Source organism: Balaenoptera musculus, chromosome 16, assembly GCF_009873245.2.
Source record: "Balaenoptera musculus isolate JJ_BM4_2016_0621 chromosome 16, mBalMus1.pri.v3, whole genome shotgun sequence".
Classification (NCBI taxonomy): Eukaryota; Metazoa; Chordata; class Mammalia; order Artiodactyla; family Balaenopteridae; genus Balaenoptera; species Balaenoptera musculus.
The window spans coordinates 19,993,460-20,013,865 of record NC_045800.1 but is presented as its reverse complement, the minus strand read 5'-3'; the positions used below and the strand labels follow the sequence as shown (position 1 = coordinate 20,013,865).

At 35.6% G+C, this 20,406-nt stretch overlaps 1 protein-coding gene across 7 annotated transcripts in view; it reads left to right on the top strand.

Annotated features, from left to right (window-relative positions):
• ADD3 (adducin 3) overlaps positions 1 to 20,406 on the top strand; it is a 128,764-nt gene that overhangs the window by 93,249 nt on the left and 15,109 nt on the right. For 6 of the 7 annotated variants that reach the window (XM_036828722.1, XM_036828727.1, XM_036828721.1 and 3 more), the window contains exons 2-4: positions 7,648 to 7,870; positions 18,248 to 18,386; positions 20,166 to 20,317. In XM_036828722.1, the coding sequence (XP_036684617.1) occupies positions 7,676 to 7,870; positions 18,248 to 18,386; positions 20,166 to 20,317 (486 nt within the window). In that variant the 5' untranslated portion in view covers positions 7,648 to 7,675. Of the gene's footprint in view, positions 1 to 5,019; positions 5,082 to 7,647; positions 7,871 to 18,247; positions 18,387 to 20,165; positions 20,318 to 20,406 lie in introns of those variants that run through there. The other variant, XM_036828724.1, reaches the window with a different exon arrangement.

Here is a 20,406-nt window from a genome sequence, read left to right as displayed (position 1 = left end):
TGTTTCCCCTTGCTGTGTCCCTTGGCTTATAAAGCCTAGTACTGAAATCTGAACAGTATCTGTTAAATGCTTTTTTACAGTATTTTATTTTGTCTCCCGGGGGCTTCTTATTCTAACTGTCCTTGACTTGTGTAAACTGCTATGTAAGCAGATGTTAAGTTCCAAAGTTGCTCTAGACTAATCATCATGAGAAGTATTTTGCAGTGACCAGTTGATGCTAATAGAATGTATGCATTTTTATTCAGATGCAATTTAGTTGTATTGATGGAACTGCTTTTAAAATACATTCTGGTACAAAAGATATCTAAAAATAACTACAATATAAGCTTTATTCTGCTGTAGAGTTGATCACATTCTTATGGAATGGACTTTTTTTAAATTAAACTTTTAAAGTTTGAGATAATTGTAGATTTGCATGCAATTATAAGAATTAATACAGAGAGATCCTGCACCCTTCATCCACTTTCCCCCAATGGTAACATCTTGTAAAACCATAGTGTAATTTCACAGTCAGGATATTGACATTGTGGTAATCCACTGGTCTTATTCAGATTTTCCCAGTTTTGCTTGTAAGTCACTTGTATGTATGTATGTTTGTGTGTTTAGTTCTGTGTAATTTTATCACATGTGTATGTTCATGTATCCACTACCATAGTCAAGACATAGAAGAATTCCATCACCACAAGGATAACCATACCTCCTTTTTTTTTTTTTTTAACTTTTGGGTTTTATTTATTTATTTATTTATTTATTTATGGCTGTGTTGGGTCTTCGTTTCTGTGCGAGGGCTTTCTCTAGTTGTGGCAAGCGGGGGCCACTCTTCATCGCTGTGCGCGGGCCTCTCACTATCGCGGCCTCTCTTGTTGCGGAGCACAGGCTCCAGACGCGCAGGCTCAGTAATTGTGGCTCACGGGCCTAGTTGCTTCGCGGCATGTGGGATCTTCCCAGACCAGGGCTCGAACCCGTGTCCCCTGCATTGGCAGGCAGATTCTCAAGCACTGCGCCACCAGGGAAGCCCCCATACCTCCTTTTATAACCATACCTGCTTCCCTCCTTCCCTCCCTCCCTCCCTCCAGAGCATACTCCTTTCCAACCCCTGCCAACCACTGATCTATTCCCCACTTCTATAATTTTGTCATTTGAAGAATATTATATAAATGGAATCATGCTGTATGTAATCTTTTGGTATTGGCTTTTTTACTCAGTGTAATTCACTGGAGATTTATTCAGGCTGTTGTGTATCAGTAATTCATTCCATTTTATTATAATGTTCCATAGGGTGGGTATACTACAGTTTGTTTCATCATTCACCTGTTGAAGGACATCTAGATTATTTCCAGTGTTTGACTGTTACAAATGTCCATAGTAGCTTTATTTGTATACAGATTGTGTGAACATATGTTTTCTTTTTTCTGGATTAAATGACCAGGAGAGCAATTGTTGGGTCATTTCATAGTTGCATATTTAGTTTTTTAAAATGCCGAACTGTTTGCTGGAGTTGCTGTACCATTTTACATTCCCAGTAGCAAGGTATGAGGGATCCAGTTTCTCTGCATCCTCTCCAGCATCTGAGATTATCATTATTTTTTGTTTGTTTTAGCCATCCTGGCACCTGTGTAGTAGTATCTCATGATTTTAATTTGCATTTCCCTAATGACTAATGATGTTAAACATCTTTTCATATGCTTTTCTACCATGTATCCTTTTCAGTGAAATGGCTGTTCATGTCTTTTGCCCATTTTCTAATTGAATTGTTTGGTTTCTTTTTACTGTTGAGTTTTGAGAGTTTGTTACATGTTATACATACTAGTCCTTTGTCAGATGTATGGTTTGCAAATATTTTCTCATAGTCTTTGGCTTGTCTTTTCATCCTCTTAACAGGGTCTTTTGCAGGTAAACATTTAAAATTTGGGGGAAGTTCAATTTATCAGTTTTCCTTTTATGGACCATGTTTTGGTGTCAAATCTATAAACACTGCCTGGGCCTTAATCCTGAAGATTTTCTGTTTTTTTTTCTGAAAGCTTTATAGTTTCTATTTTGAGTTAATTTGATCTAGTTTGAGTTAATTTTTTATCATGGTAAAATACATATAACATAAAATTTACCATTTTGAAGTGTATGATTCAGTGGCGTTAAGTACATTCACAATGCTGTACAGCCATCACCACTATCTAGATCCAGAACTTTTTCATCATCTCAGACAGAAACCCAGTACCCATTAAGCAATCACTCCCCATTTCTGCCCCCCACACAACCCAGCCCCTGGCAACCATCAATCTGCTTTCTGTACCATGGATTTACCTGTTCTGGATATTTCATATAAATGAAATCATATAATATGTGGCCTTTTGTGTCTGGCTTCTTTCACTTAGCTAATGTTTTTGAGGTTCATTCATGTTGTAGATGTATCCATGCTTCATTTCTTTCATGGATCGATATTCCATTATGTGGCAACACCATATTTATTGTTTATCCATTCATCAGTTGATGGACATCTGGGTTGTTTCCACCTTTTGGCTCTTGTGAATAGTGCAGCTATGAACATTTCACGTACAAGTTTTTGTTTGAATACCTGTCTTCAGTTCTTTTGGGTTAATATTTAGAAGTGAGTTAATTTTTTAATAAGGTATAAGACTTAGGTTGAGGTTCTCTTTCTCTCTTTTTTTTTTCTTTGCCTATGGATGTACACTTTCTTCACCTTTTTTTGAGAAGGCTCTCTTGCAAGGGCCATTTTAAACAATATTGTAAAGCTTTTGGAGAATCACTAGAATTTCTTTATGTATACAGTAATTTTGAAGAAAAGCAAAAGAATTTGTAATGGAGCATTGTAAAGATAGTTTGGTGGGTTTTACTGGGGTTTTCTTTATACTATATTTGTGAAAGTTTAGGCTGGGATGTTTCTATTACAGACAAAGCAATTGTATTTTCTGTGTATTGAGGTGATGAGGGAAAGATAAAACAAGTGAGCCACGAATAGTTTTATCCCATGGATGACAGGAAGCCATTTAAGGTTATAAGAAAGACACATAATCAGATCAAATTAAAAGATGGAATTTAAGAACAATAACTCTTGGTAGGATGGAATAAGGGCTCTGGTCAGGCAAGACTGATACAAATGTATAGAAAGGTTTTCACACCCGGTTTAAGTGAACTCACATGCATTATCTGTGGCATTTCTGACTTAGAAGCTTGAAAAACAACTTGAGAAAAATCAGCCTCAGACTAATAAAACTGGTACCATTTTACATATACTGCTTATGACTTGTTAGTTTTTGTTGAATTTTTTTAAGCTCAAGGACCTAAAATCTTACTCTTGAAACTAGCTTGAGGAGAAAACTTCTGTTTAAAGAAGTCTACTTAGCTGCTATCTTTAGGGGCCTATTAATATTGTTATTTTCCTTAGACTACTTTATTCCCCAGTTCCCAGAAAAGAATATTTTAACATTAGTGGGTGAAATTTTAACGTTAGTGGGTGAAATATTTTAACATTAGTGGGTAAAGTAACATTAGTGGGTGAATTAGTGGAAATCAAATAACTTGATTTCCTAGTCTTAGTAAAACTACTGAACTTTATTACAAAATACTATGAAAAAACTTCTGGGTCAACTTTTTAGTGAAGGAGAATAGAGTGTATGCATTAATAAGTAATGATTACTAGAGTAATCATTAAGTTTAAAGTTTTCACTTTGGAAACCCAATTTTTCACTTGATATTGTACGAAATTCTGAGAAATGGTAGGAAATTACTACTTGGCTTGCCTTATCAGTCTGTTAGTAAGTTTGCATTGCCTTCTAAGCAAGTGTGAAATTCACCTGTTTCTTTAAAACTCATGTAAATTTTTATTATAACAATAATGTATTTAAATGCTTTAAGTTACCTGTAGGACTGATTTTTAACCAAATCTTTAAGCAATTGCTTCTGTAAGATGTGCTGTTTATCCCATTGCTAACTTTATTCCCTGGCACATTGCTGTTTCCCTGGGCCTGTACCTTCCTTAGTGTGAGAAAATGTTATGTTCTCTAGGAAGCTTCCCCTTGTGATGGATAGAATCCTTTTCATTGGGTTATAGACACCTCTGAGCTACTCTAGGAGCTCCCAGAAGGATTTGATTCAACATTCCATCCATACCTTTAGTACAAGGCCTGGCACATAGTAGATGCTCAATAAATATTTTTGAAGGAAGGAAGGAGGACCTCTGACATATATTTATATACAGCACGTTATTTAACTGTGGCCCATTTATCATTATTTCAGACTAATTTAGGAGTTCTCTCTAAGCATAGAAACCACTTATTTTTATATTGTATAAGCAAATTTATTAGGTTGAGTAAAAATTCTTTAGTCTTTTCCTTTTGGTATCCTAATCTTCCATAATGGTATTTGGTGATATGTGTCTTATGGGTAACTATATAATTGAGATATAATTCACATAACATTGTATATGTTTAAGGTGTACAATGTGATGATTTGATACATGTATAGTGAAATACCATAATAAGGTTAGTTAACACAGCCTTACATCACATACTTATTTTGTTGTTGTTATGGTGAGAACATTAAAGTTCTACTTTCATAACAGCTTTCAAATATATAATACAGTATTGTTACTATAGTCATCCTGCTGTACCTTAGATCCCTGGAACTTATAACTGAAAGTTTGTACCCTTTGACCTACATCTCCCCATTTCCCCCACCCCTCAGCCCTTGGCAACCACCATTATACTCTCTGTTTCTATAAGTCTTATGTTTTTAAATTCTACATATAAGTGAGATCATATGGTATTTCTCTTTGTATGACTTACTTGACTTAGCATAATGCCATCTAGGTCCATCCATGTTGTTGCAAGTGGCAGAATTGCCTTCTTTTTTATGGCTGAGTAATATTTCATTGTGTGTGTGTTTCACATTTTCTTTATCCATCCGTCTGTGGATGGACACTTAGGTTGTTTGCATGTCTTGGTTGTTGTAAATAATGCTGAAAGCTTCCCTTATTTTTTTTCTGAATTATGTTTATTTCAGATAATCTTGTGGATCCTAAGTTTTTTCCAGGCTTGAAATAACACTTCAGTCTGTAGTATTCGGTATGTAAAATTGCAAATAATCAGTTGTTGCTTATGATTGGCTTAAAAATCTGTGTAAAACTCTTAGTGTTGAGTATCTAGGTATAGAAGAGCACCAAAATGGCAAACTAGTGTTCTTATTCTTTATTTCTATATCCTTCTTATAAATTCTCAATTCTTATTCCAAGTACATAAAACTTTGAAACTTCTTGTATTAAAAAGCCATGCTAAATAAGCTTTTTAAAAAAAAATTTATTGAAGTATGGTTGATTTACAATGTTGTGTTAATTTCTACTGTACAGCAAAGTGATTCAGTTATACATATATATATACATTCTTTCTCATATTCTTTTCCGTTATGGTTTATCATAGGACATTGAATACAGTTCCCTGTGCTATACAGTAGGACCTTGTTGTTTATCCATTTTATATATAATAGTTTGCATCTGCTAATCCCAGACTCCTAATCCATCCCTCCCCCACCGCTCTCCCTCTTGGCAACCACAAGTCTGTTCAATAATGAGCTTTTGAAGTTTTAAAAAGGTCAGAGTGTTTTGAGTCATTTCTAATCCTATTTCCCCTTTTTGGTGTCATTTCCTCAATTTTGACAGATTCTATAAACTCTGAATTGTTTAATATTTAGGACAGAATGTAGACGAAAAGTCTCAAAATTTTGTAGGCTTCTTATGTTTTATGATATGTTTCATTGTAAAGTGGACTAGGAGGCAGAAATTGTGGCTTTGAATATTGCCTATGACATAAGCAGTGTGATTTTTGTCAGGATGTTTAATCCCCTGAACCTCCAGATTATTAACCTCTATCTCATTGTGTAGTTGCAAAGGTAAAATAAGATAGAAAGGTGTAAGAGCATGGTATAAACCATATAAAGTGTTACATGTATATAATACGTTCTTTTATTATTAAAATGGGTGGTTAGATATATTTTCCTCTTTACCTTACTCATCTAAAAATGCATTCATCAAGAGTTCTTTAAACTCTAAGCTTTTACTTATCAATGTTTCTATTATCAGTTTCTTAAACCAGTGCTGGGACAACAAAATGAATCTACTACAACAGTTCCTTGCTTTTCGCTGTGTTTTAATAAAATTAGTTTATAAGCATCAGCAAATTCAGTTAGACATAAGCTTATTATCTAACTCTGTTCCTCCATTAGGCTAAATAGAGCTTTTTGGGGTTGAGGAATAGGTTAAAATCCAACTGAAGGCAATATTTGTGGAGTCTCTTTTTTAAAAATGACTTATTCATAGCCAGTGACCTAGTGTGGTAAACTAAACAGAATTGATTTCTTTATTAATTGATGTCCCATTTATTGAGTACCCACTTAGTCTGTACTTGGCCAGAGCAGCATGACATTTACTAATATATGTGAGTTTGTTTGTTTGCTTTTTTAAAAACTTTCATTCTCCTTGAAATTTTTATCTGCTAGCAGTAAACTATTTTAAGGAGTGTGGTGTCCTGTTCTCTTGATTTAGGCTTTTGCCAAATCACATCTAAAAGTTAGAGGAAGCATTCCTTCAGTGTGCAGTGTCTGTTACTCTCTGCTAGGTCAGTGATACTCTAAATGTGGTCCAGGATCCGGTGCCAGTCTGCAGACTGCAGTCCGTGATAAGTACAGAATATAATATTAAGTGTTTAGAAACTTCGTGCAGTTTGACGTTGCCGTGACATCTAAATGCATTATTTTGTATTTTACAAAAATACTGGTTTACAGCAAATTGGAGAAAGTCCTTCACCACAGACAATCTGAGAAGCACCAGGTTAGATGACTTCATCAACTTCTAGCACAAGCCATCACAGCCTGGGGCTGGGGATGGATGTTAAATAACTGTCCTGTTGATCTAGCTATAGTTGGTTGATTAGGTGCTCAGCTGTAGCAAAGCCCAAATGAATTTGTTTCCCTGGCATAAAGTCAAGGATTATCCTAAGTGTCAGTAATAATTAAATGAATCAGCTGTTCCTGTGGTTTCTGAATGGCTTTTTATTTTTTCTTACTTGGATTTGAAGCACTATCTGCTAAAGTTATATAGTCTGGCAAACTTAGTAATTCCTACATTTTCCCTGGAACTTATTGAATCATTTGAAAAGCTTACAACTGTGTTTCTCTCATGTGTTAATAAACTAAAACTACATTCACTATAAAATAGTGATCATTAAATATAGCCAGAGTTTGGTCTAACGTAAAAGCATGAGTAAGAGAGGAAAGAGAATCTCCACTAACAGTAATCACTAATTGTGAAAATTTGCTGTCTTAGGTGTGATATTTTACTTTTGGATATTTTGATCATTGCTCCTTTAAAAAATTCATATAGCAGTTGATGACATTATTATAATTGAACCACAAGTTTCCACTAGCTCTGAAAATATCAATTTCCAATTTAGCATTGTAATCTAAGATATTTTTACCTTAAAAAATTGTTCTAATATTTTTTGAAAAGCTACTTTTTAAAGAAAGTTGCCACTGTTACTCTGAGGGCAAAAAAAAAAAAAAGTGCTGCATGACCTATGTAAAATTTGAATTTAATAATGAATTTATTATGAATGTCCTACTTTGTGTTTATTAATGCAGATAGCAAGGAGAATTGCAGACTTGAAGCATGAGTTCAGATGCTAGCCAAGGCGTGGTCACTACTCCTCCTCCTCCCAGCGTGCCTCACAAAGAGAGGTATTTTGACCGCATCAATGAAAATGACCCAGAATACATAAGGGAGAGGAACATGTCTCCTGATCTACGGCAAGACTTCAATATGATGGAGCAGAGGAAACGAGTTACTCAGATCTTGCAAAGTCCGGTGAGTCAAAATAATTTGAAGGCTATAATTTTTCTTCCTCTTTGGAAACCTTAATACAGTGATACTCTCAGGTTAGAAGAGGGGTGGAGGAAGAGTGACTAGTTGTCCCCAATCTTTCAGAGGCAAAATAAGCACCTAATTTATAAATATAATTTGCAAGGCTTTAATAATAAACTAGTATCGTCTTGGTGGGATAAATTTTCTTGAGTGATTTCTGAGTGTAATGTTTCATTAAAGGAGGGCAAAAGATGCTACTGAACTCAAGGATGCCCATTACAGACTGAATATCTGTGAAGAAAATAAAGGTATGAGTGAAGTGTTAGGAACCAAGAAATAGATACACCCCATGAACATACTTTCTTCTTCCTTTGGGTATCTTGACACTCAGAGCAGCGTAGGAAGACTTAAGGTTCATGAGGATGTCTGTGATTTGGCAGCCTAATGTTACATACACCTAATGTAGGCACACATATGTGCATACGCACCAAACTAACTAGATTAAACATGGATTCTAACCTTAACTCAAGCTGAAAATTCTGTCCGCACAGTAATATCCAGACTTTGTAAATCATATTCAAGTGATTTGTTAAGTTTCTTACAAACCTTTAGTGGAATTGTAAAGGTCACATATAAGTTTTAGAAAATGAGTGAACAGCTTGATTTAACATGCAAAATGAATTCATAGCTTTATGTATAATGAAGATCATGGGCCCCTTAAGACAGAGTTCAGCATACATAGACACATGATGCCCAGGTTGGGGTTATATTAGATTTCCAACTTAGGCACTGAAATAAACACCAAGACATAGAACTGCCTGAGGTGGCCCTGGTGAATCATTTTTGTTGTGTCCTTGTGGATTTAATCACAGAGGCTGAGTCCAAAGCCAAAGGGGAATTCCACTCCTGAGTAATTCCCCTATATCAGTGGCCTAGATAAAAGCAAGTACAAGTTATAAAAGCAAGGCAAGCTTTGAGGAATTTAAGTATAGCTTAAATGTAAAGCTATCCTTTAAATAAACCCTTAAAGAAACCTTTTCCCAATGAAAAGGAGACTAACCAGAAAATTCATCATGAGGGACTAAAAGTTCAGTGCCTTCTTTTATGCAGACTAGTTTCTATGTTTATAAATACTTGAAGAGCATGCTAATTATATAGATATATTTCCTTCTATAAAGAAACTCCACTTGAAGAACAAACTCATTAGCCAAAGGATTATGGTGATATATAGAATAAAGTAACTGAAAGAATGAGATGAAGTTCAGATTTTGTTCAAGATTATTACATATTGAGACTTCTTTGGAAAGTGCTCCAAAGAGGACCATTCAATTCTAACTAAAGTTTAAAAGGAAAAAGTACCAAACTACATTTCTATGCCAGGGTTTTTAAAAAATAATTTCTCCACTAAACTAAAGACAGTATAACAGTGAGGAGATTACCTAATGTTTTTACTTGTGTATTGCTACTTGTAGATTGGCTTAAGAGTATCAATTTTACTTATGCCCAGGGGAACTTAATGAAAGAATGGGAAAGGGCAGGTATATAGATTGTCATTTCCATGTTCATATAGCAAGAGTGATAACTTTTAGCCCAGAGAGAAACAAAGAAAATTTAAAAGAATTGTGGATTGATCATTTTTTTCCTAGATCTTTGCTAGTGAATTTAAAATCTTGTTTGTGAAAGACTTGGAAAAGTATATACATTTTGTCTTTCTGCCATGTTTTAGGACAATGGCTTTCAAATTTCTTTTAATACAACAAACTTTTCACCACAGGAGATGATATATGGTGGCCTGTATTGCTGAATAACAAAACCTAGCAGCTTAAAACAACAAGCTTTTAATAGCTTGTCATTTCTGTGGGTCAGGAATTCAGGAGCAGCTTAGCTGAGTGGATCTGGCTTAAGGTTTCTCATAAAGTTGCAGTCAAGACATCAGTCAGGGCTGCTGCATCTGAAGGCTTGACTGGGGTGGAAGTTTCTGGTCTTAAGATGGGTCACTCACAAGACTGTCAGCAAAAGGCTACAGTTCCTTGCCACATGGACCTTAACCTGAGGCTGTTTGAGTGTTCTCCCCCAGAGGAAGTATCTGAGAGCAAAGAGGAGCCTGCAATGCCTTTTATGACCTAATCTCAGACATTGAACACCATCACTTCCACCATATTTATTAGTTAGAAGTGAGTCACTAAGTTCAACCCATACTCAAGGGGAGAGGAATTAAGCTCCACCTTTTGAGGGGAGGATTGTCCACTGTCTGATCATAATGTATTTTAAAAGTATCACAGTCTGCCACAGTTTATTTACCTTCCTTCCACATGCAAAATACACTCACCATCTCCTAACACCCCTGCAAAAGTTTCATCCCATTACAACATTAGCCTGAATCCAGAATATCATCATCTAAATATGGTCCAGGTATAGATGATACTCAAGTGTAATTTCTTAAGTACAGTTCCTCTCAGTCTATAGACCGGAGAACTAAAGAGACAAGTTATCTGCCCCACACACACCCAGTGGTAGGACAGGCAAAGATAACTGCTATAGACATTCCTGTTCAAAAAGGGAGAAAATTGGGAGTACAAAGAAGTCACTGGTCCATAGCAATTCTGAAATTCGTCTGGGCAAATGTTCGGCAGTTCCCTTGATGAAGACTCAGTCCTTCTACTTAGTAGGAATCAGTCTCCCTAGTTCTTGGCTCTGCCCTCTGAGCTTTTGGTTCCACTCTCTGAATCATCCTTCCTTTTCCTTAAAAGGTAGCCTGTGTTTGCAACTGTGTATTTTTCTCACCCTGTTTCCTTCTTGTAGAGGTTTTAGAGTTCAAAGACCTCTTTCCTTTTTGTACTCTCTTTGTTTCTTTAAGTCCAAGCTTGTAATGTTTCTGTGAATATAATCTTCTTAAAACCTTTGTGTGTCTCCTGTGGATATTGGGGTTCATTCTGTTAGACAAAACCCATAACCAATAAAGATCAAAATCAAAGGTATTACTAATTCATGTTTGTAAGAAACAAATTTGTAATCCTTCTATTTTAATTGCTGAGTTCATTTGGGAAGAAAGGAAATCAGGAGAGAAACTAATAAAAGCAAAGTATAATACTTTTTTTTAAAGCACTTACTATGTACCAGGCACCTATTATGTATCAAATCCTATTTAATCCTCAAAACAACTCAATCAAAGAAGTATTACTATCCCTAGTTTACAGTGGAATAAACTGAAACTTAGAGGCATTAAACACCTTGCAGAAGTTTTTACAAGCTTAGTTAAATGGTGGGGTCTGTATGTAAACTCCAAAGCTCACACCCTTACCCACTAGGCTGTACCACTTAAAGCATTCAATAACTATGAAAAAATTCCACTCATATATTATTGTTTCATTCTTCTTCAAATTCTCTTGCTCAAGTTAATTCAACCCAACTCAAGAAGAGTTTCGAATCATAAGACATTTTGGTGTCTGTAAATTTGGATAACAAGCATGACACCTTATTGCCTTGAGCTGAGAAAATGCGAGCAATTTGTCTCATCCTAACTCCAAGTTATTACTTCTTTCTAGGAATTTCACGGCCTTTTGTCTTTTTTTTTTTTTTTTTTTAAGAAAGTATTTGTCTTAGAAATTAAGGGCTGGCGAGTAAACTTGTTTAGCTAGAGATTTTGTTAATGCACTAGGGAGAATCCATAAGTTTTCTTTGACCAATATATTCCTCATATATATGTCTCTGATGACATATATATGATTGCCCTTGTCTCGGAATGAAGTGTCCAGGGCAAACTGTTAGAATTAAATGATGGACCTCATCAAAGTTAAAGAATCATGTAAGTTGAAAACTAACAGCACATTGTGCATAGTAGATATTTAGTAAATTCTGAATACGTGGATGGATGGATATATGAATAGCTGAGTGGGCTTTGAGTCATTAAACACTTGAATGTTGTCCAACAAGCTCCTACTGAACTTGACTGCTTAAATGACAATCAGTTGGTGGGTTTCAGAAAAAGAATGAACGTTCTTAAGCCATATCACTATAAGAAGCAATTTAGACTTGTTAACAGAAGTGTGTAATGTTACTCTGAAAGATAGGACAATAGGAGTGTAGGTGGTGATTGCTCAGGCACATGACACACTAACATTTCTTAATAAAAGGGCAGTGTGTAATGCTTCAAACTTATTTTAAAGGTAGCAGAAACTTCAAAGCCATATACATGTTAGAATATCACTGTAATCAAGGCCTAAAATGTTAACAGATCACCTCAGTTAGAATAGTTGGTCAAAATTACCATGATTTATCTGGTCACTTCGGAAGTTGCAGATGCAAGTATTCTTTATTAACTTTGTTTGCATTTTTATTTCATACCAGCTTTAAGAAAAGATATTATTCTAACCTTTAGCTTTATATTAATTGAGACACATAGATAGAGGAGAAAGATCATCCAGAAGAAAAATTGGTTTATTTGTGTTTTCTCCTTTCAACAGGACCAGTGGTAATCTATTTCCAAATGAATACATTTCTTAATGGAGAAATTCTAAGTAAGTTTGTTATGCTCCTAATCTCACTTTAGGAGAGATCTAAGAACATAATTGCAGGGTGCCTTGGGAGCAGCAAGTCCGTAATCTGTTTTTCTTTTTGCTCCAGTTTTTCTTTCTAGTAATTATTATGAGGTAGAACATCCAGATGCGGATATTTAAAATCCAGTTCTGATACTTATCAGTATTCTGTTAACTGATTTTCGTAAGTTAGACATTACTTATAGGTCAGTCTATGTAATTTTTTTTAGCCTTAACCAAAATAATCACATCAAGTCAGTTTCTTTTATCAAATTGGTTCTCTTTTCTGTGATTTAAAAATAAAAAATCTTTCATCTATTGCCACTTTCTCCTGAAAGTTCTGATCTTAGATGCAGAAGCCTTAAGATCTGATGTTTCAAATTACTCCTACTTTTGGTGTATAGTATACATGAATATGTATATACTTAAAGTATATACTTTAAGAGTATACTTAAAGTATACTCTGACCTTACATGAATCTCAAATCTCTGAATCTTTTGTGTTTTTACAAGTTTATTTTTATCCATACCTTTATGAATTCAAAGTTTACAGGATCACTCCTTCAACATTGACAGGAGAAGTATCAAATGAAACGGGTGAGATTCAGAGAAGGCTTTAAAGGCAGGCACCCTCTCTCTAACTTAAACATTTTGTTTTTCACCTAGTGATTTTTTTTTTTTTAACCACACTTTTTTGGACATGTGTTTGATGAGAGAGCTGTCCAAACTATAATGTTCTGGGGACAAACCAAGTTTTCAAGTAGGATTTTCTTTGAGTTGAAGAATTAAATGACTTTTCAAAAATGTATAACCTTCTGTGAAGATTCATTTCTTATTTTAAAAAACTGAATTTCTCCCATTAGGTGATGGACAAGCCTTATTACACAGGAGGAGTTTCTCATTCAAGTGACAGACTGTTAAGACTGTTTTCTAGAACTTCAGATTCCAGTGCTAATAACCTATGAAATGGATCTTTGCTATCATTAACTCAAGAGGAGATCAGATTCTTTGCATTCTTTCCTTATATCTAGGAAAATATAGAAAAGAAGCTCTAACTTACGATTATAATAATTGAGCACTGAATAATTGTGTCCAGGAGACTCTGGAAGTGTGAAAGACACAGTCCCAGCCATCAGATATTACTGTATAGTAGAGTATGAAAAATAAATCACAATCATGGTAGCTACCCTAATTGTAGTATAGGCAAATGTTAAAATAATTCAAAGTGGGGTGAGAAGAGAAGAAGTATGGAGATCCCTCCTAACTGTGGTGATTAAAGGAGAGACTTCAAGGAGAAGCTGACATTTTAAGACGAGTGTTGAGTAAAGGGTAAGAATTCATCTGGTGGAGGAACAGTAGAAGCCAGCATTTCCATTTGATGAAATACAGTGAGCAAGGATAGAAAAGTACAAGTTGTGATCAGAGAATACTCAGCAAACCTCATAGGCTACCAGAGCATGAGGTAGTAATGGGAGATACAGCCAAAAATTGACCTAACTGATTGTAGAGATCCTGGAGTACCAGACTATTGTGACCTAAGTTAGAGGTCAGCCCATTTTCTCATCATTTCCAGTTTTAATCTGTTTATATAAATGTTTTATACATGCATATATGCATATAGTGTTTGTTTTGGATCTTGGCTCACCACCACTTAATAGCTATGTGACATTAGGAAACTCACTTAACTTGAGCTTCACTTTTCCTTGTTGGTAAAAATGGACCTCACATGGTGGTTGTGACAGTTTAATGAAATAACATAAAAGCATCATGTGGTGCAGTGCCTAGCACATAGTAGACAACTGTTTTTGTGGAAATGTATACATAGGGTTAAATACAATATCACTAACTTAAAGCATTTTTATGCTTTTGTGACAACACTTTGAAGATTATAATCATAATTCATTAGACTGTATTTTGGTTTTTGAAGGCCTTAAAGAATCTATCACCCCGATGGCACTCTGCCTTATTCATGTTCATGTATTCATGTATTCAGGAACTGCCTTCTCTTCTCTGTTCTTCTCTATCTGAGAAGGAAGACGGTTTATGCTGTAAAACCACATATGTGTATGTGTTGTTTGATATTTTAACCTGACTCTTCTCTAGTAGAGACCCTAGGGAATTGTTGGTTTAATCTGACTTCAGAAGCCCCAGCATGTGATCTTGCTGCCCTGCTTATAAGTGAGTTTCTCATTCTGCTTTGGTGGGAGGATTCCTAGCTATAAGAGGGCAAGTTTTGGTACTCCAAGATCTGCTGTATAATTTTTTTTGCTTTATCTATCATTATAACCTAATGCTCTAATCTAGCCTAAGAGGTTTACTCATATTTCTGATCACAGCACACCTGCTGCCTTATTAGTTGTACAGGCATACCTAAGAGATATTTCAGGTTCAGTTGCAGACCACTGTAATAAGACAAGCGTTGCAATAAAGTGAGTCACACGAATTTTTTGGTTTCCCAGTGAATGTTAAAGTTATATTTACACTATGCTGTAGTCTATTAAGTGTGCAGTAGCATTGTGTCTAAAAAAACAATGTACATACCTTAATTTTAAAATAATGCTATTGGAAAAATGGCACTGATAGACTTGCTCGGCTCAGAGTTGCCACAAACCTTCAATTTGTAAAAAACACAATATCTGCAAAGTGCAATAAACTGAAGTGCAATAAAACGAGGTATGCCTGTGTTTGGTTTCAGTGATAGAACCCATCTCTGATAAAATTAGGCAAATATCTGTGCCCAACTGAGAATTCGAGATTTGAATCTTTATTCCATTTACTTGTTAGTTGTGTAACCGTGAGCAAGTCATTGCCTATTTCAGGACTTTGTTGTGAGATTCAAATGAATCAGCTGTAAAGGACTATTTTATTATCATTGAATTTTAGTAGGAATATGATTAACTATCCACCATAAAGACAAGCAAAATTTTTATTATTTTAACGAAAGCTTAAGTTTACTGATAAATTTTAAAAACCAGCTGAAACAATTTTATATCATTAGTAAATTTTATACTGACTGTTTTATGGCTTAGGTAATTATCTGAACAATATTTTAGAAATATTTGAAACATAATAACTGAGTTATAAATGTTCATGACAAAAAAATATTAAATCTTTTGGAATAGAAGAATTCATATCTGTTGAAGCACTGTCAACTATATAAAAAGGCTGGGGACATTTCATTTACTTTGAAAATTATTTTCTTCTCCTATACTGCATAGAAGCAATTCACTAGCCTTAAAGGGGAAATTCATATTTTTTTCTTAATTAATTTCAGAAGGGCTTATACATTCCTCTGTGACACCATGGATCATCTCAAAGCTTTAGGATGGTACTCACCATACTATGGGATAAATGGAAGTAAAAAAAGCATTTTCACTGATAAAAAAAGCATTTGACCTGAGTCCTTGCCTCTGACATTTACCAGCTCTGTGACCTCTGTGAACGAATTTTTCAACCTCTCTTATTTAGCTTTCTCAATCCACCCAGCAAAAATTTCTCATCAGGGTCATAAATAGTCGTGATTCTCTTGAGCAACTAGTTGGGTTTTGTTTTTTTTTCTTAAAACCCTTGTAAACCAGCATATTGAGCAATTGTGTTGATTCATGTTGGCTGCTGGAGACTTTAGATAAAAGTTGGCCCATCTCTAGCAAATGATACAATTTTATAGTATGCTCTTTGTATCTTAACCTCATTCCTGGCTCTATCTTACCTTCATATGCCTATTTTCTCGTTAGCTTGATTTTTCTTACCTATATTTAATTTATTTTCGTGTCATGTTAATCTATGGAATCTGCCTTAAATTCTTCCTGGAATAACATAAGGTGCATTCAATAAAATAAATTATGCCTACTTCTCAGAGCTATTGTGATACATACAGTAGGTATAAATTTTTTTTTTGCACTGAATCAAAGAATATTGGTTATAGCTGCTTTGAACTGTGGAAGGTTTAAATAGAGTTTGGTTTTGAAGGGAAGATGAAGTTTCAGAAGAGCATTTTGGCCCATTGCCAGGTATCTAGAAGTTTTCTGTAGTTTATATAAAGATAAATGAGTATATCTGGAAGATTCTTTTCCTTTCAGCCTTAAACATGGTAAAACACTCATGTTATTCATCAGTATGAATGCGTCCATCCATCTTATATGCAGCTCACAACCATTTTATGTTCACAAGGTCTTAGACATGTATTAATGGAGTTTTCTGATAAATGTAATGTGTCTTTGTAGAGAATATTTTATACGATAGTTTCTCCGGTTTAAATCATGTATTTAAGTGAACTAGATAAAAGTCAATGGAATTAGATGTTTAGAATTTTTTTATAATTATGCTAAGAATTTACATTTAATAAACCTTGAATTTGTAAAAGAAAAACCATGTTTAACTGGTATAAACTGCTCTATGAACTCAGAATTCAAATATGGTCACAACTAGTATTTTTAAAATTAATCATTCAAACATCCATTTGCTGTATGAGCAGAAAGTTTTCTAAAAGCAACACGAGCATGAGTCAGTACTGGTTCTAATATGTACTACTACCTCATAGCCTCACAACCACATTTCCACTTTCACCATGGGCTTCTCTGCCATTATTTGAATTATTTTTAAAAGTTCTTCCTTCTGAAAACCTCAGAGGTATTCAGCCATCCTCTAAGCAAAGCTACGTCTAAGCAACTGCTCCAGGAGATCTTATTTCCAGCCTTATAGAGGAGGGCTACTCTCAGCGACTTGAAGGAGAGTCACTCTTCTAAGGAGGATTTCCCAGTGATCTCCATGGTGTTTATATCTACCCCTCTTGGAGGTAATGTTTCCAAAGCAGTTTTCTGCCTTCTCCCTCTTAGGTGAAGTGGGAACAAACTGAATTTAATTTCCAGCAGGGCATTCTGCTATACATGTAACCAATCTCAAATGGAAGAGCAAGGTCTAGATGGTTTATATTGCAAGAGTCTTCATGTTTAAGATGAATGAATATAAACATGAGCAAGAGAATAAATGATGAATTTAATAAAATAAGTGTTGGATGGGTGTGATAGAAATACAAAACCAGCTATTTCAACTAATATGAAGGATTGGGAGATGTTTCAAATGATGAATCATATTAGCAACTCAAGGGTTACTGGAATAGAAAATTTTCTCTTAATGTTCAGTATTTTTATTTATATAAATACTGCTTCTGCCACACATACCCTGCCCCCCGCAAAAAAAAAAAAAAAAAGAAAAGAAAGAGAAGCAGCGCTCCAGAACAGGAACATACAGTACCCAAAGTTGGGGGGAAAAGTTCTTTCTTTAGCACAGTGTTGCATAAGGGGAGTAATCAGCTCTCAGCTTTTATAAGTTTGCTTGCAGAGTTTATAGAGCTACGGAATTGCCATGGAAACCGTAAAATGGAAGCCATGATTTACTATGTCTTAGTGAAAACTTTTGCTGGGAGTTGCTATAGTCAGAGTCATGCCCCATTCAGATAAGAACTCTATCCTAACCTAGATAATGAGCTGCTAGGCAAGGAATGGGTCTCTTTTTACATCAGTCTGTACTTGGTGCTCTAGTTGCATATTATTAACAAAGTTGCTTTTACCTATACCTGTCTATTATAGATGTTGTAATAGCTCATTTGCTTTGAGATTAAGAATGCCTAATGATTTTCCCTCCCCTGAAAGCAAGCTTCTTGCTTCTTCTTCCAGTGTTTTAATTTTATTGTTTTGTGTTTTATATTTGTTTTAAAATAATGTACATAAAAGCTATTCAAGAGAGGGATGGGGGAAGAAGACTGATTACATCAGAGCAAGTTATGTTTGGGTCGTTCTGCTCCAAGCGAGATGCATGTGCTCAGTGATTATTTTTGTGTATTACAGGCCTTTCGGGAAGACCTGGAATGCCTTATTCAAGAACAGATGAAGAAAGGCCACAATCCAACTGGATTACTAGCATTACAACAGATTGCAGATTACATCATGGCCAATTCTTTCTCGGGCTTTACTTCACCTCCCCTCAGTACGTCAGTTTCGTAAAGTTTAAAAGACCGTAATTTCATCTCTACTTTGTACACTGCACATTTCTAGCAGCATATTCTGATCTGGTTCAGTCCTTAAGTTGATAACATCTAATAGTTAGAGTGACATAGTGTTAGGATCTCTTACTTTTTCATACCAACCAGACATTTATTAGACTTTGTGAGGATTACAAAATAGTTATAAAATGTGGTCCCTGCCCCAGATAAATGCATATTTGAATTGAGGAGACATACAGTGAATGCACAAAAGATTAAAACTGCAAGGTAACTGTAGAGGAAAAAATTACAAAGCAGCTCGTAAGAAATTGTCTAATGACCTTTTCTAAGTCATCTTGCCATGAACTCAGAGTTGGAATTGATTGTTGGCTGAAGTGGACTGAGAGAACTTTGTGGAAGAAGAGAGGCCTCAACTAACCAGACTTTAAAGGATGGAGCAGTTAGAACTTGGTGTAAAAGGGTTTAGGCCATTTTATTCATTCAACAGTTCTTTAGCGAGAGCACCAATTTGGTGGACTGAACACTAAGGATACCAAGAATCATAAGGCGTTGAGTCCAAGCACTTTACATCTCAGAGAGACATGCACAGAACTCACTGCTGTACCAGGGCAGGTACACAGAGTCCCAGACCGTCAGGGACTTTTCTTTTCCTTCTCTTTCTTCCTTTGTTACTTCCTTTTTTTTCTTTTTGGTTAAAGATTTACAAACAGGAATTCAACAAATTCAAATACTTCACAAATAGAGGAATGGTATGAAAAGAGACATGATGGTGGGAACGTGCAAGGTGAGGGTAGAACTCCTAAGTGGATCAGTATGTTGGGACGTACATACTGGTTAAAGAATCTTTGAAAGAGTCCCAAAGTGAATTATAATATAAGTGCTTGAACTAAAGTAGTAGTTGCGGGTAAAAGAAGGAAGAGATCAGTGAGAAGGGCATAGCCAAGGAAGAGGAGAGAAGACTTAGCAACAGGTTTGAATGTGGTGATGGCGGGGGTGGCGGATGGATGGTGAGAACGATGAGTTCCAAAATCGCTCACTCTTCCAGCTTGGGAGAAACATTCTATCAGAATCAACAGGAAAATTAAAATGTTGAGCTAGTTTGGTTCACTTTTTCTGTAACATTGATTATCTGTCATGTGCCATGCATCCTAACAAGAGTCCATAAGGGCTAAGGGAAAAGAGGTCCATGATAGTACCACACAGGCCTGGAAAAGAAGTCTAGGAAAGAGGTGGGAAATGGGATCCAGGAGAATGAAGACTGAGCGAAAGTTGAATTCAGCAATTGGGTCATTAGAGATCAAGACTAGTTTTTGTTGCTTGGTGAGGGCAGAAACCAGACTGCTGTTTGACTGCATTCTTAAATATTTTTTGTTTGAATAAAAGTCAAAAGAGGTATTAGAAAGGTACACTAGCTTTCTGTTGAGATCTTTTCATCATAAAATTAGCAATAACCTCAGTATTAGTAACGCTTTTACCATTGGGATCCTGTGACCATTTTTCCCCAGTGGTGTGAGCCTGACTCCCTAACATCACTCTCGAACAAGTATTAGATGAAACAGCAAGGCAATAGCTGATACGTATTTTTGCTCTCAGTGTACTTCTCTGAAGGAAGATAAGCTAATGCAACATTGTGTGGGCTGATAAGGTTCAGATCATCATTTACAGGCTGGGACACTCTCGGACTCAGTCTGCTTCCTGGCAACTAATTTTCAGGTAAGGAATTATTTGACCTGAATCTTTCTCCACAATTTTTCCTCTTTTAGGTCTCGGCATGGTCACACCTATCAATGACCTTCCTGGGACAGATACATCCTCGTACATGAAGGGAGAAAAGCTTACTCGCTGTAAACTTGCCAGCCTATACAGACTTGCAGATTTGTTTGGATGGGCCCACCTGGCAAATACATACATCTCAGTGAGTCCTTCGTCTTTCAGTTCCTTTTTCTAAAATCCCAACTTAAAGGCAGCTATACTCTCCTCACCTTTACTCAGAAGTCTGGTTTT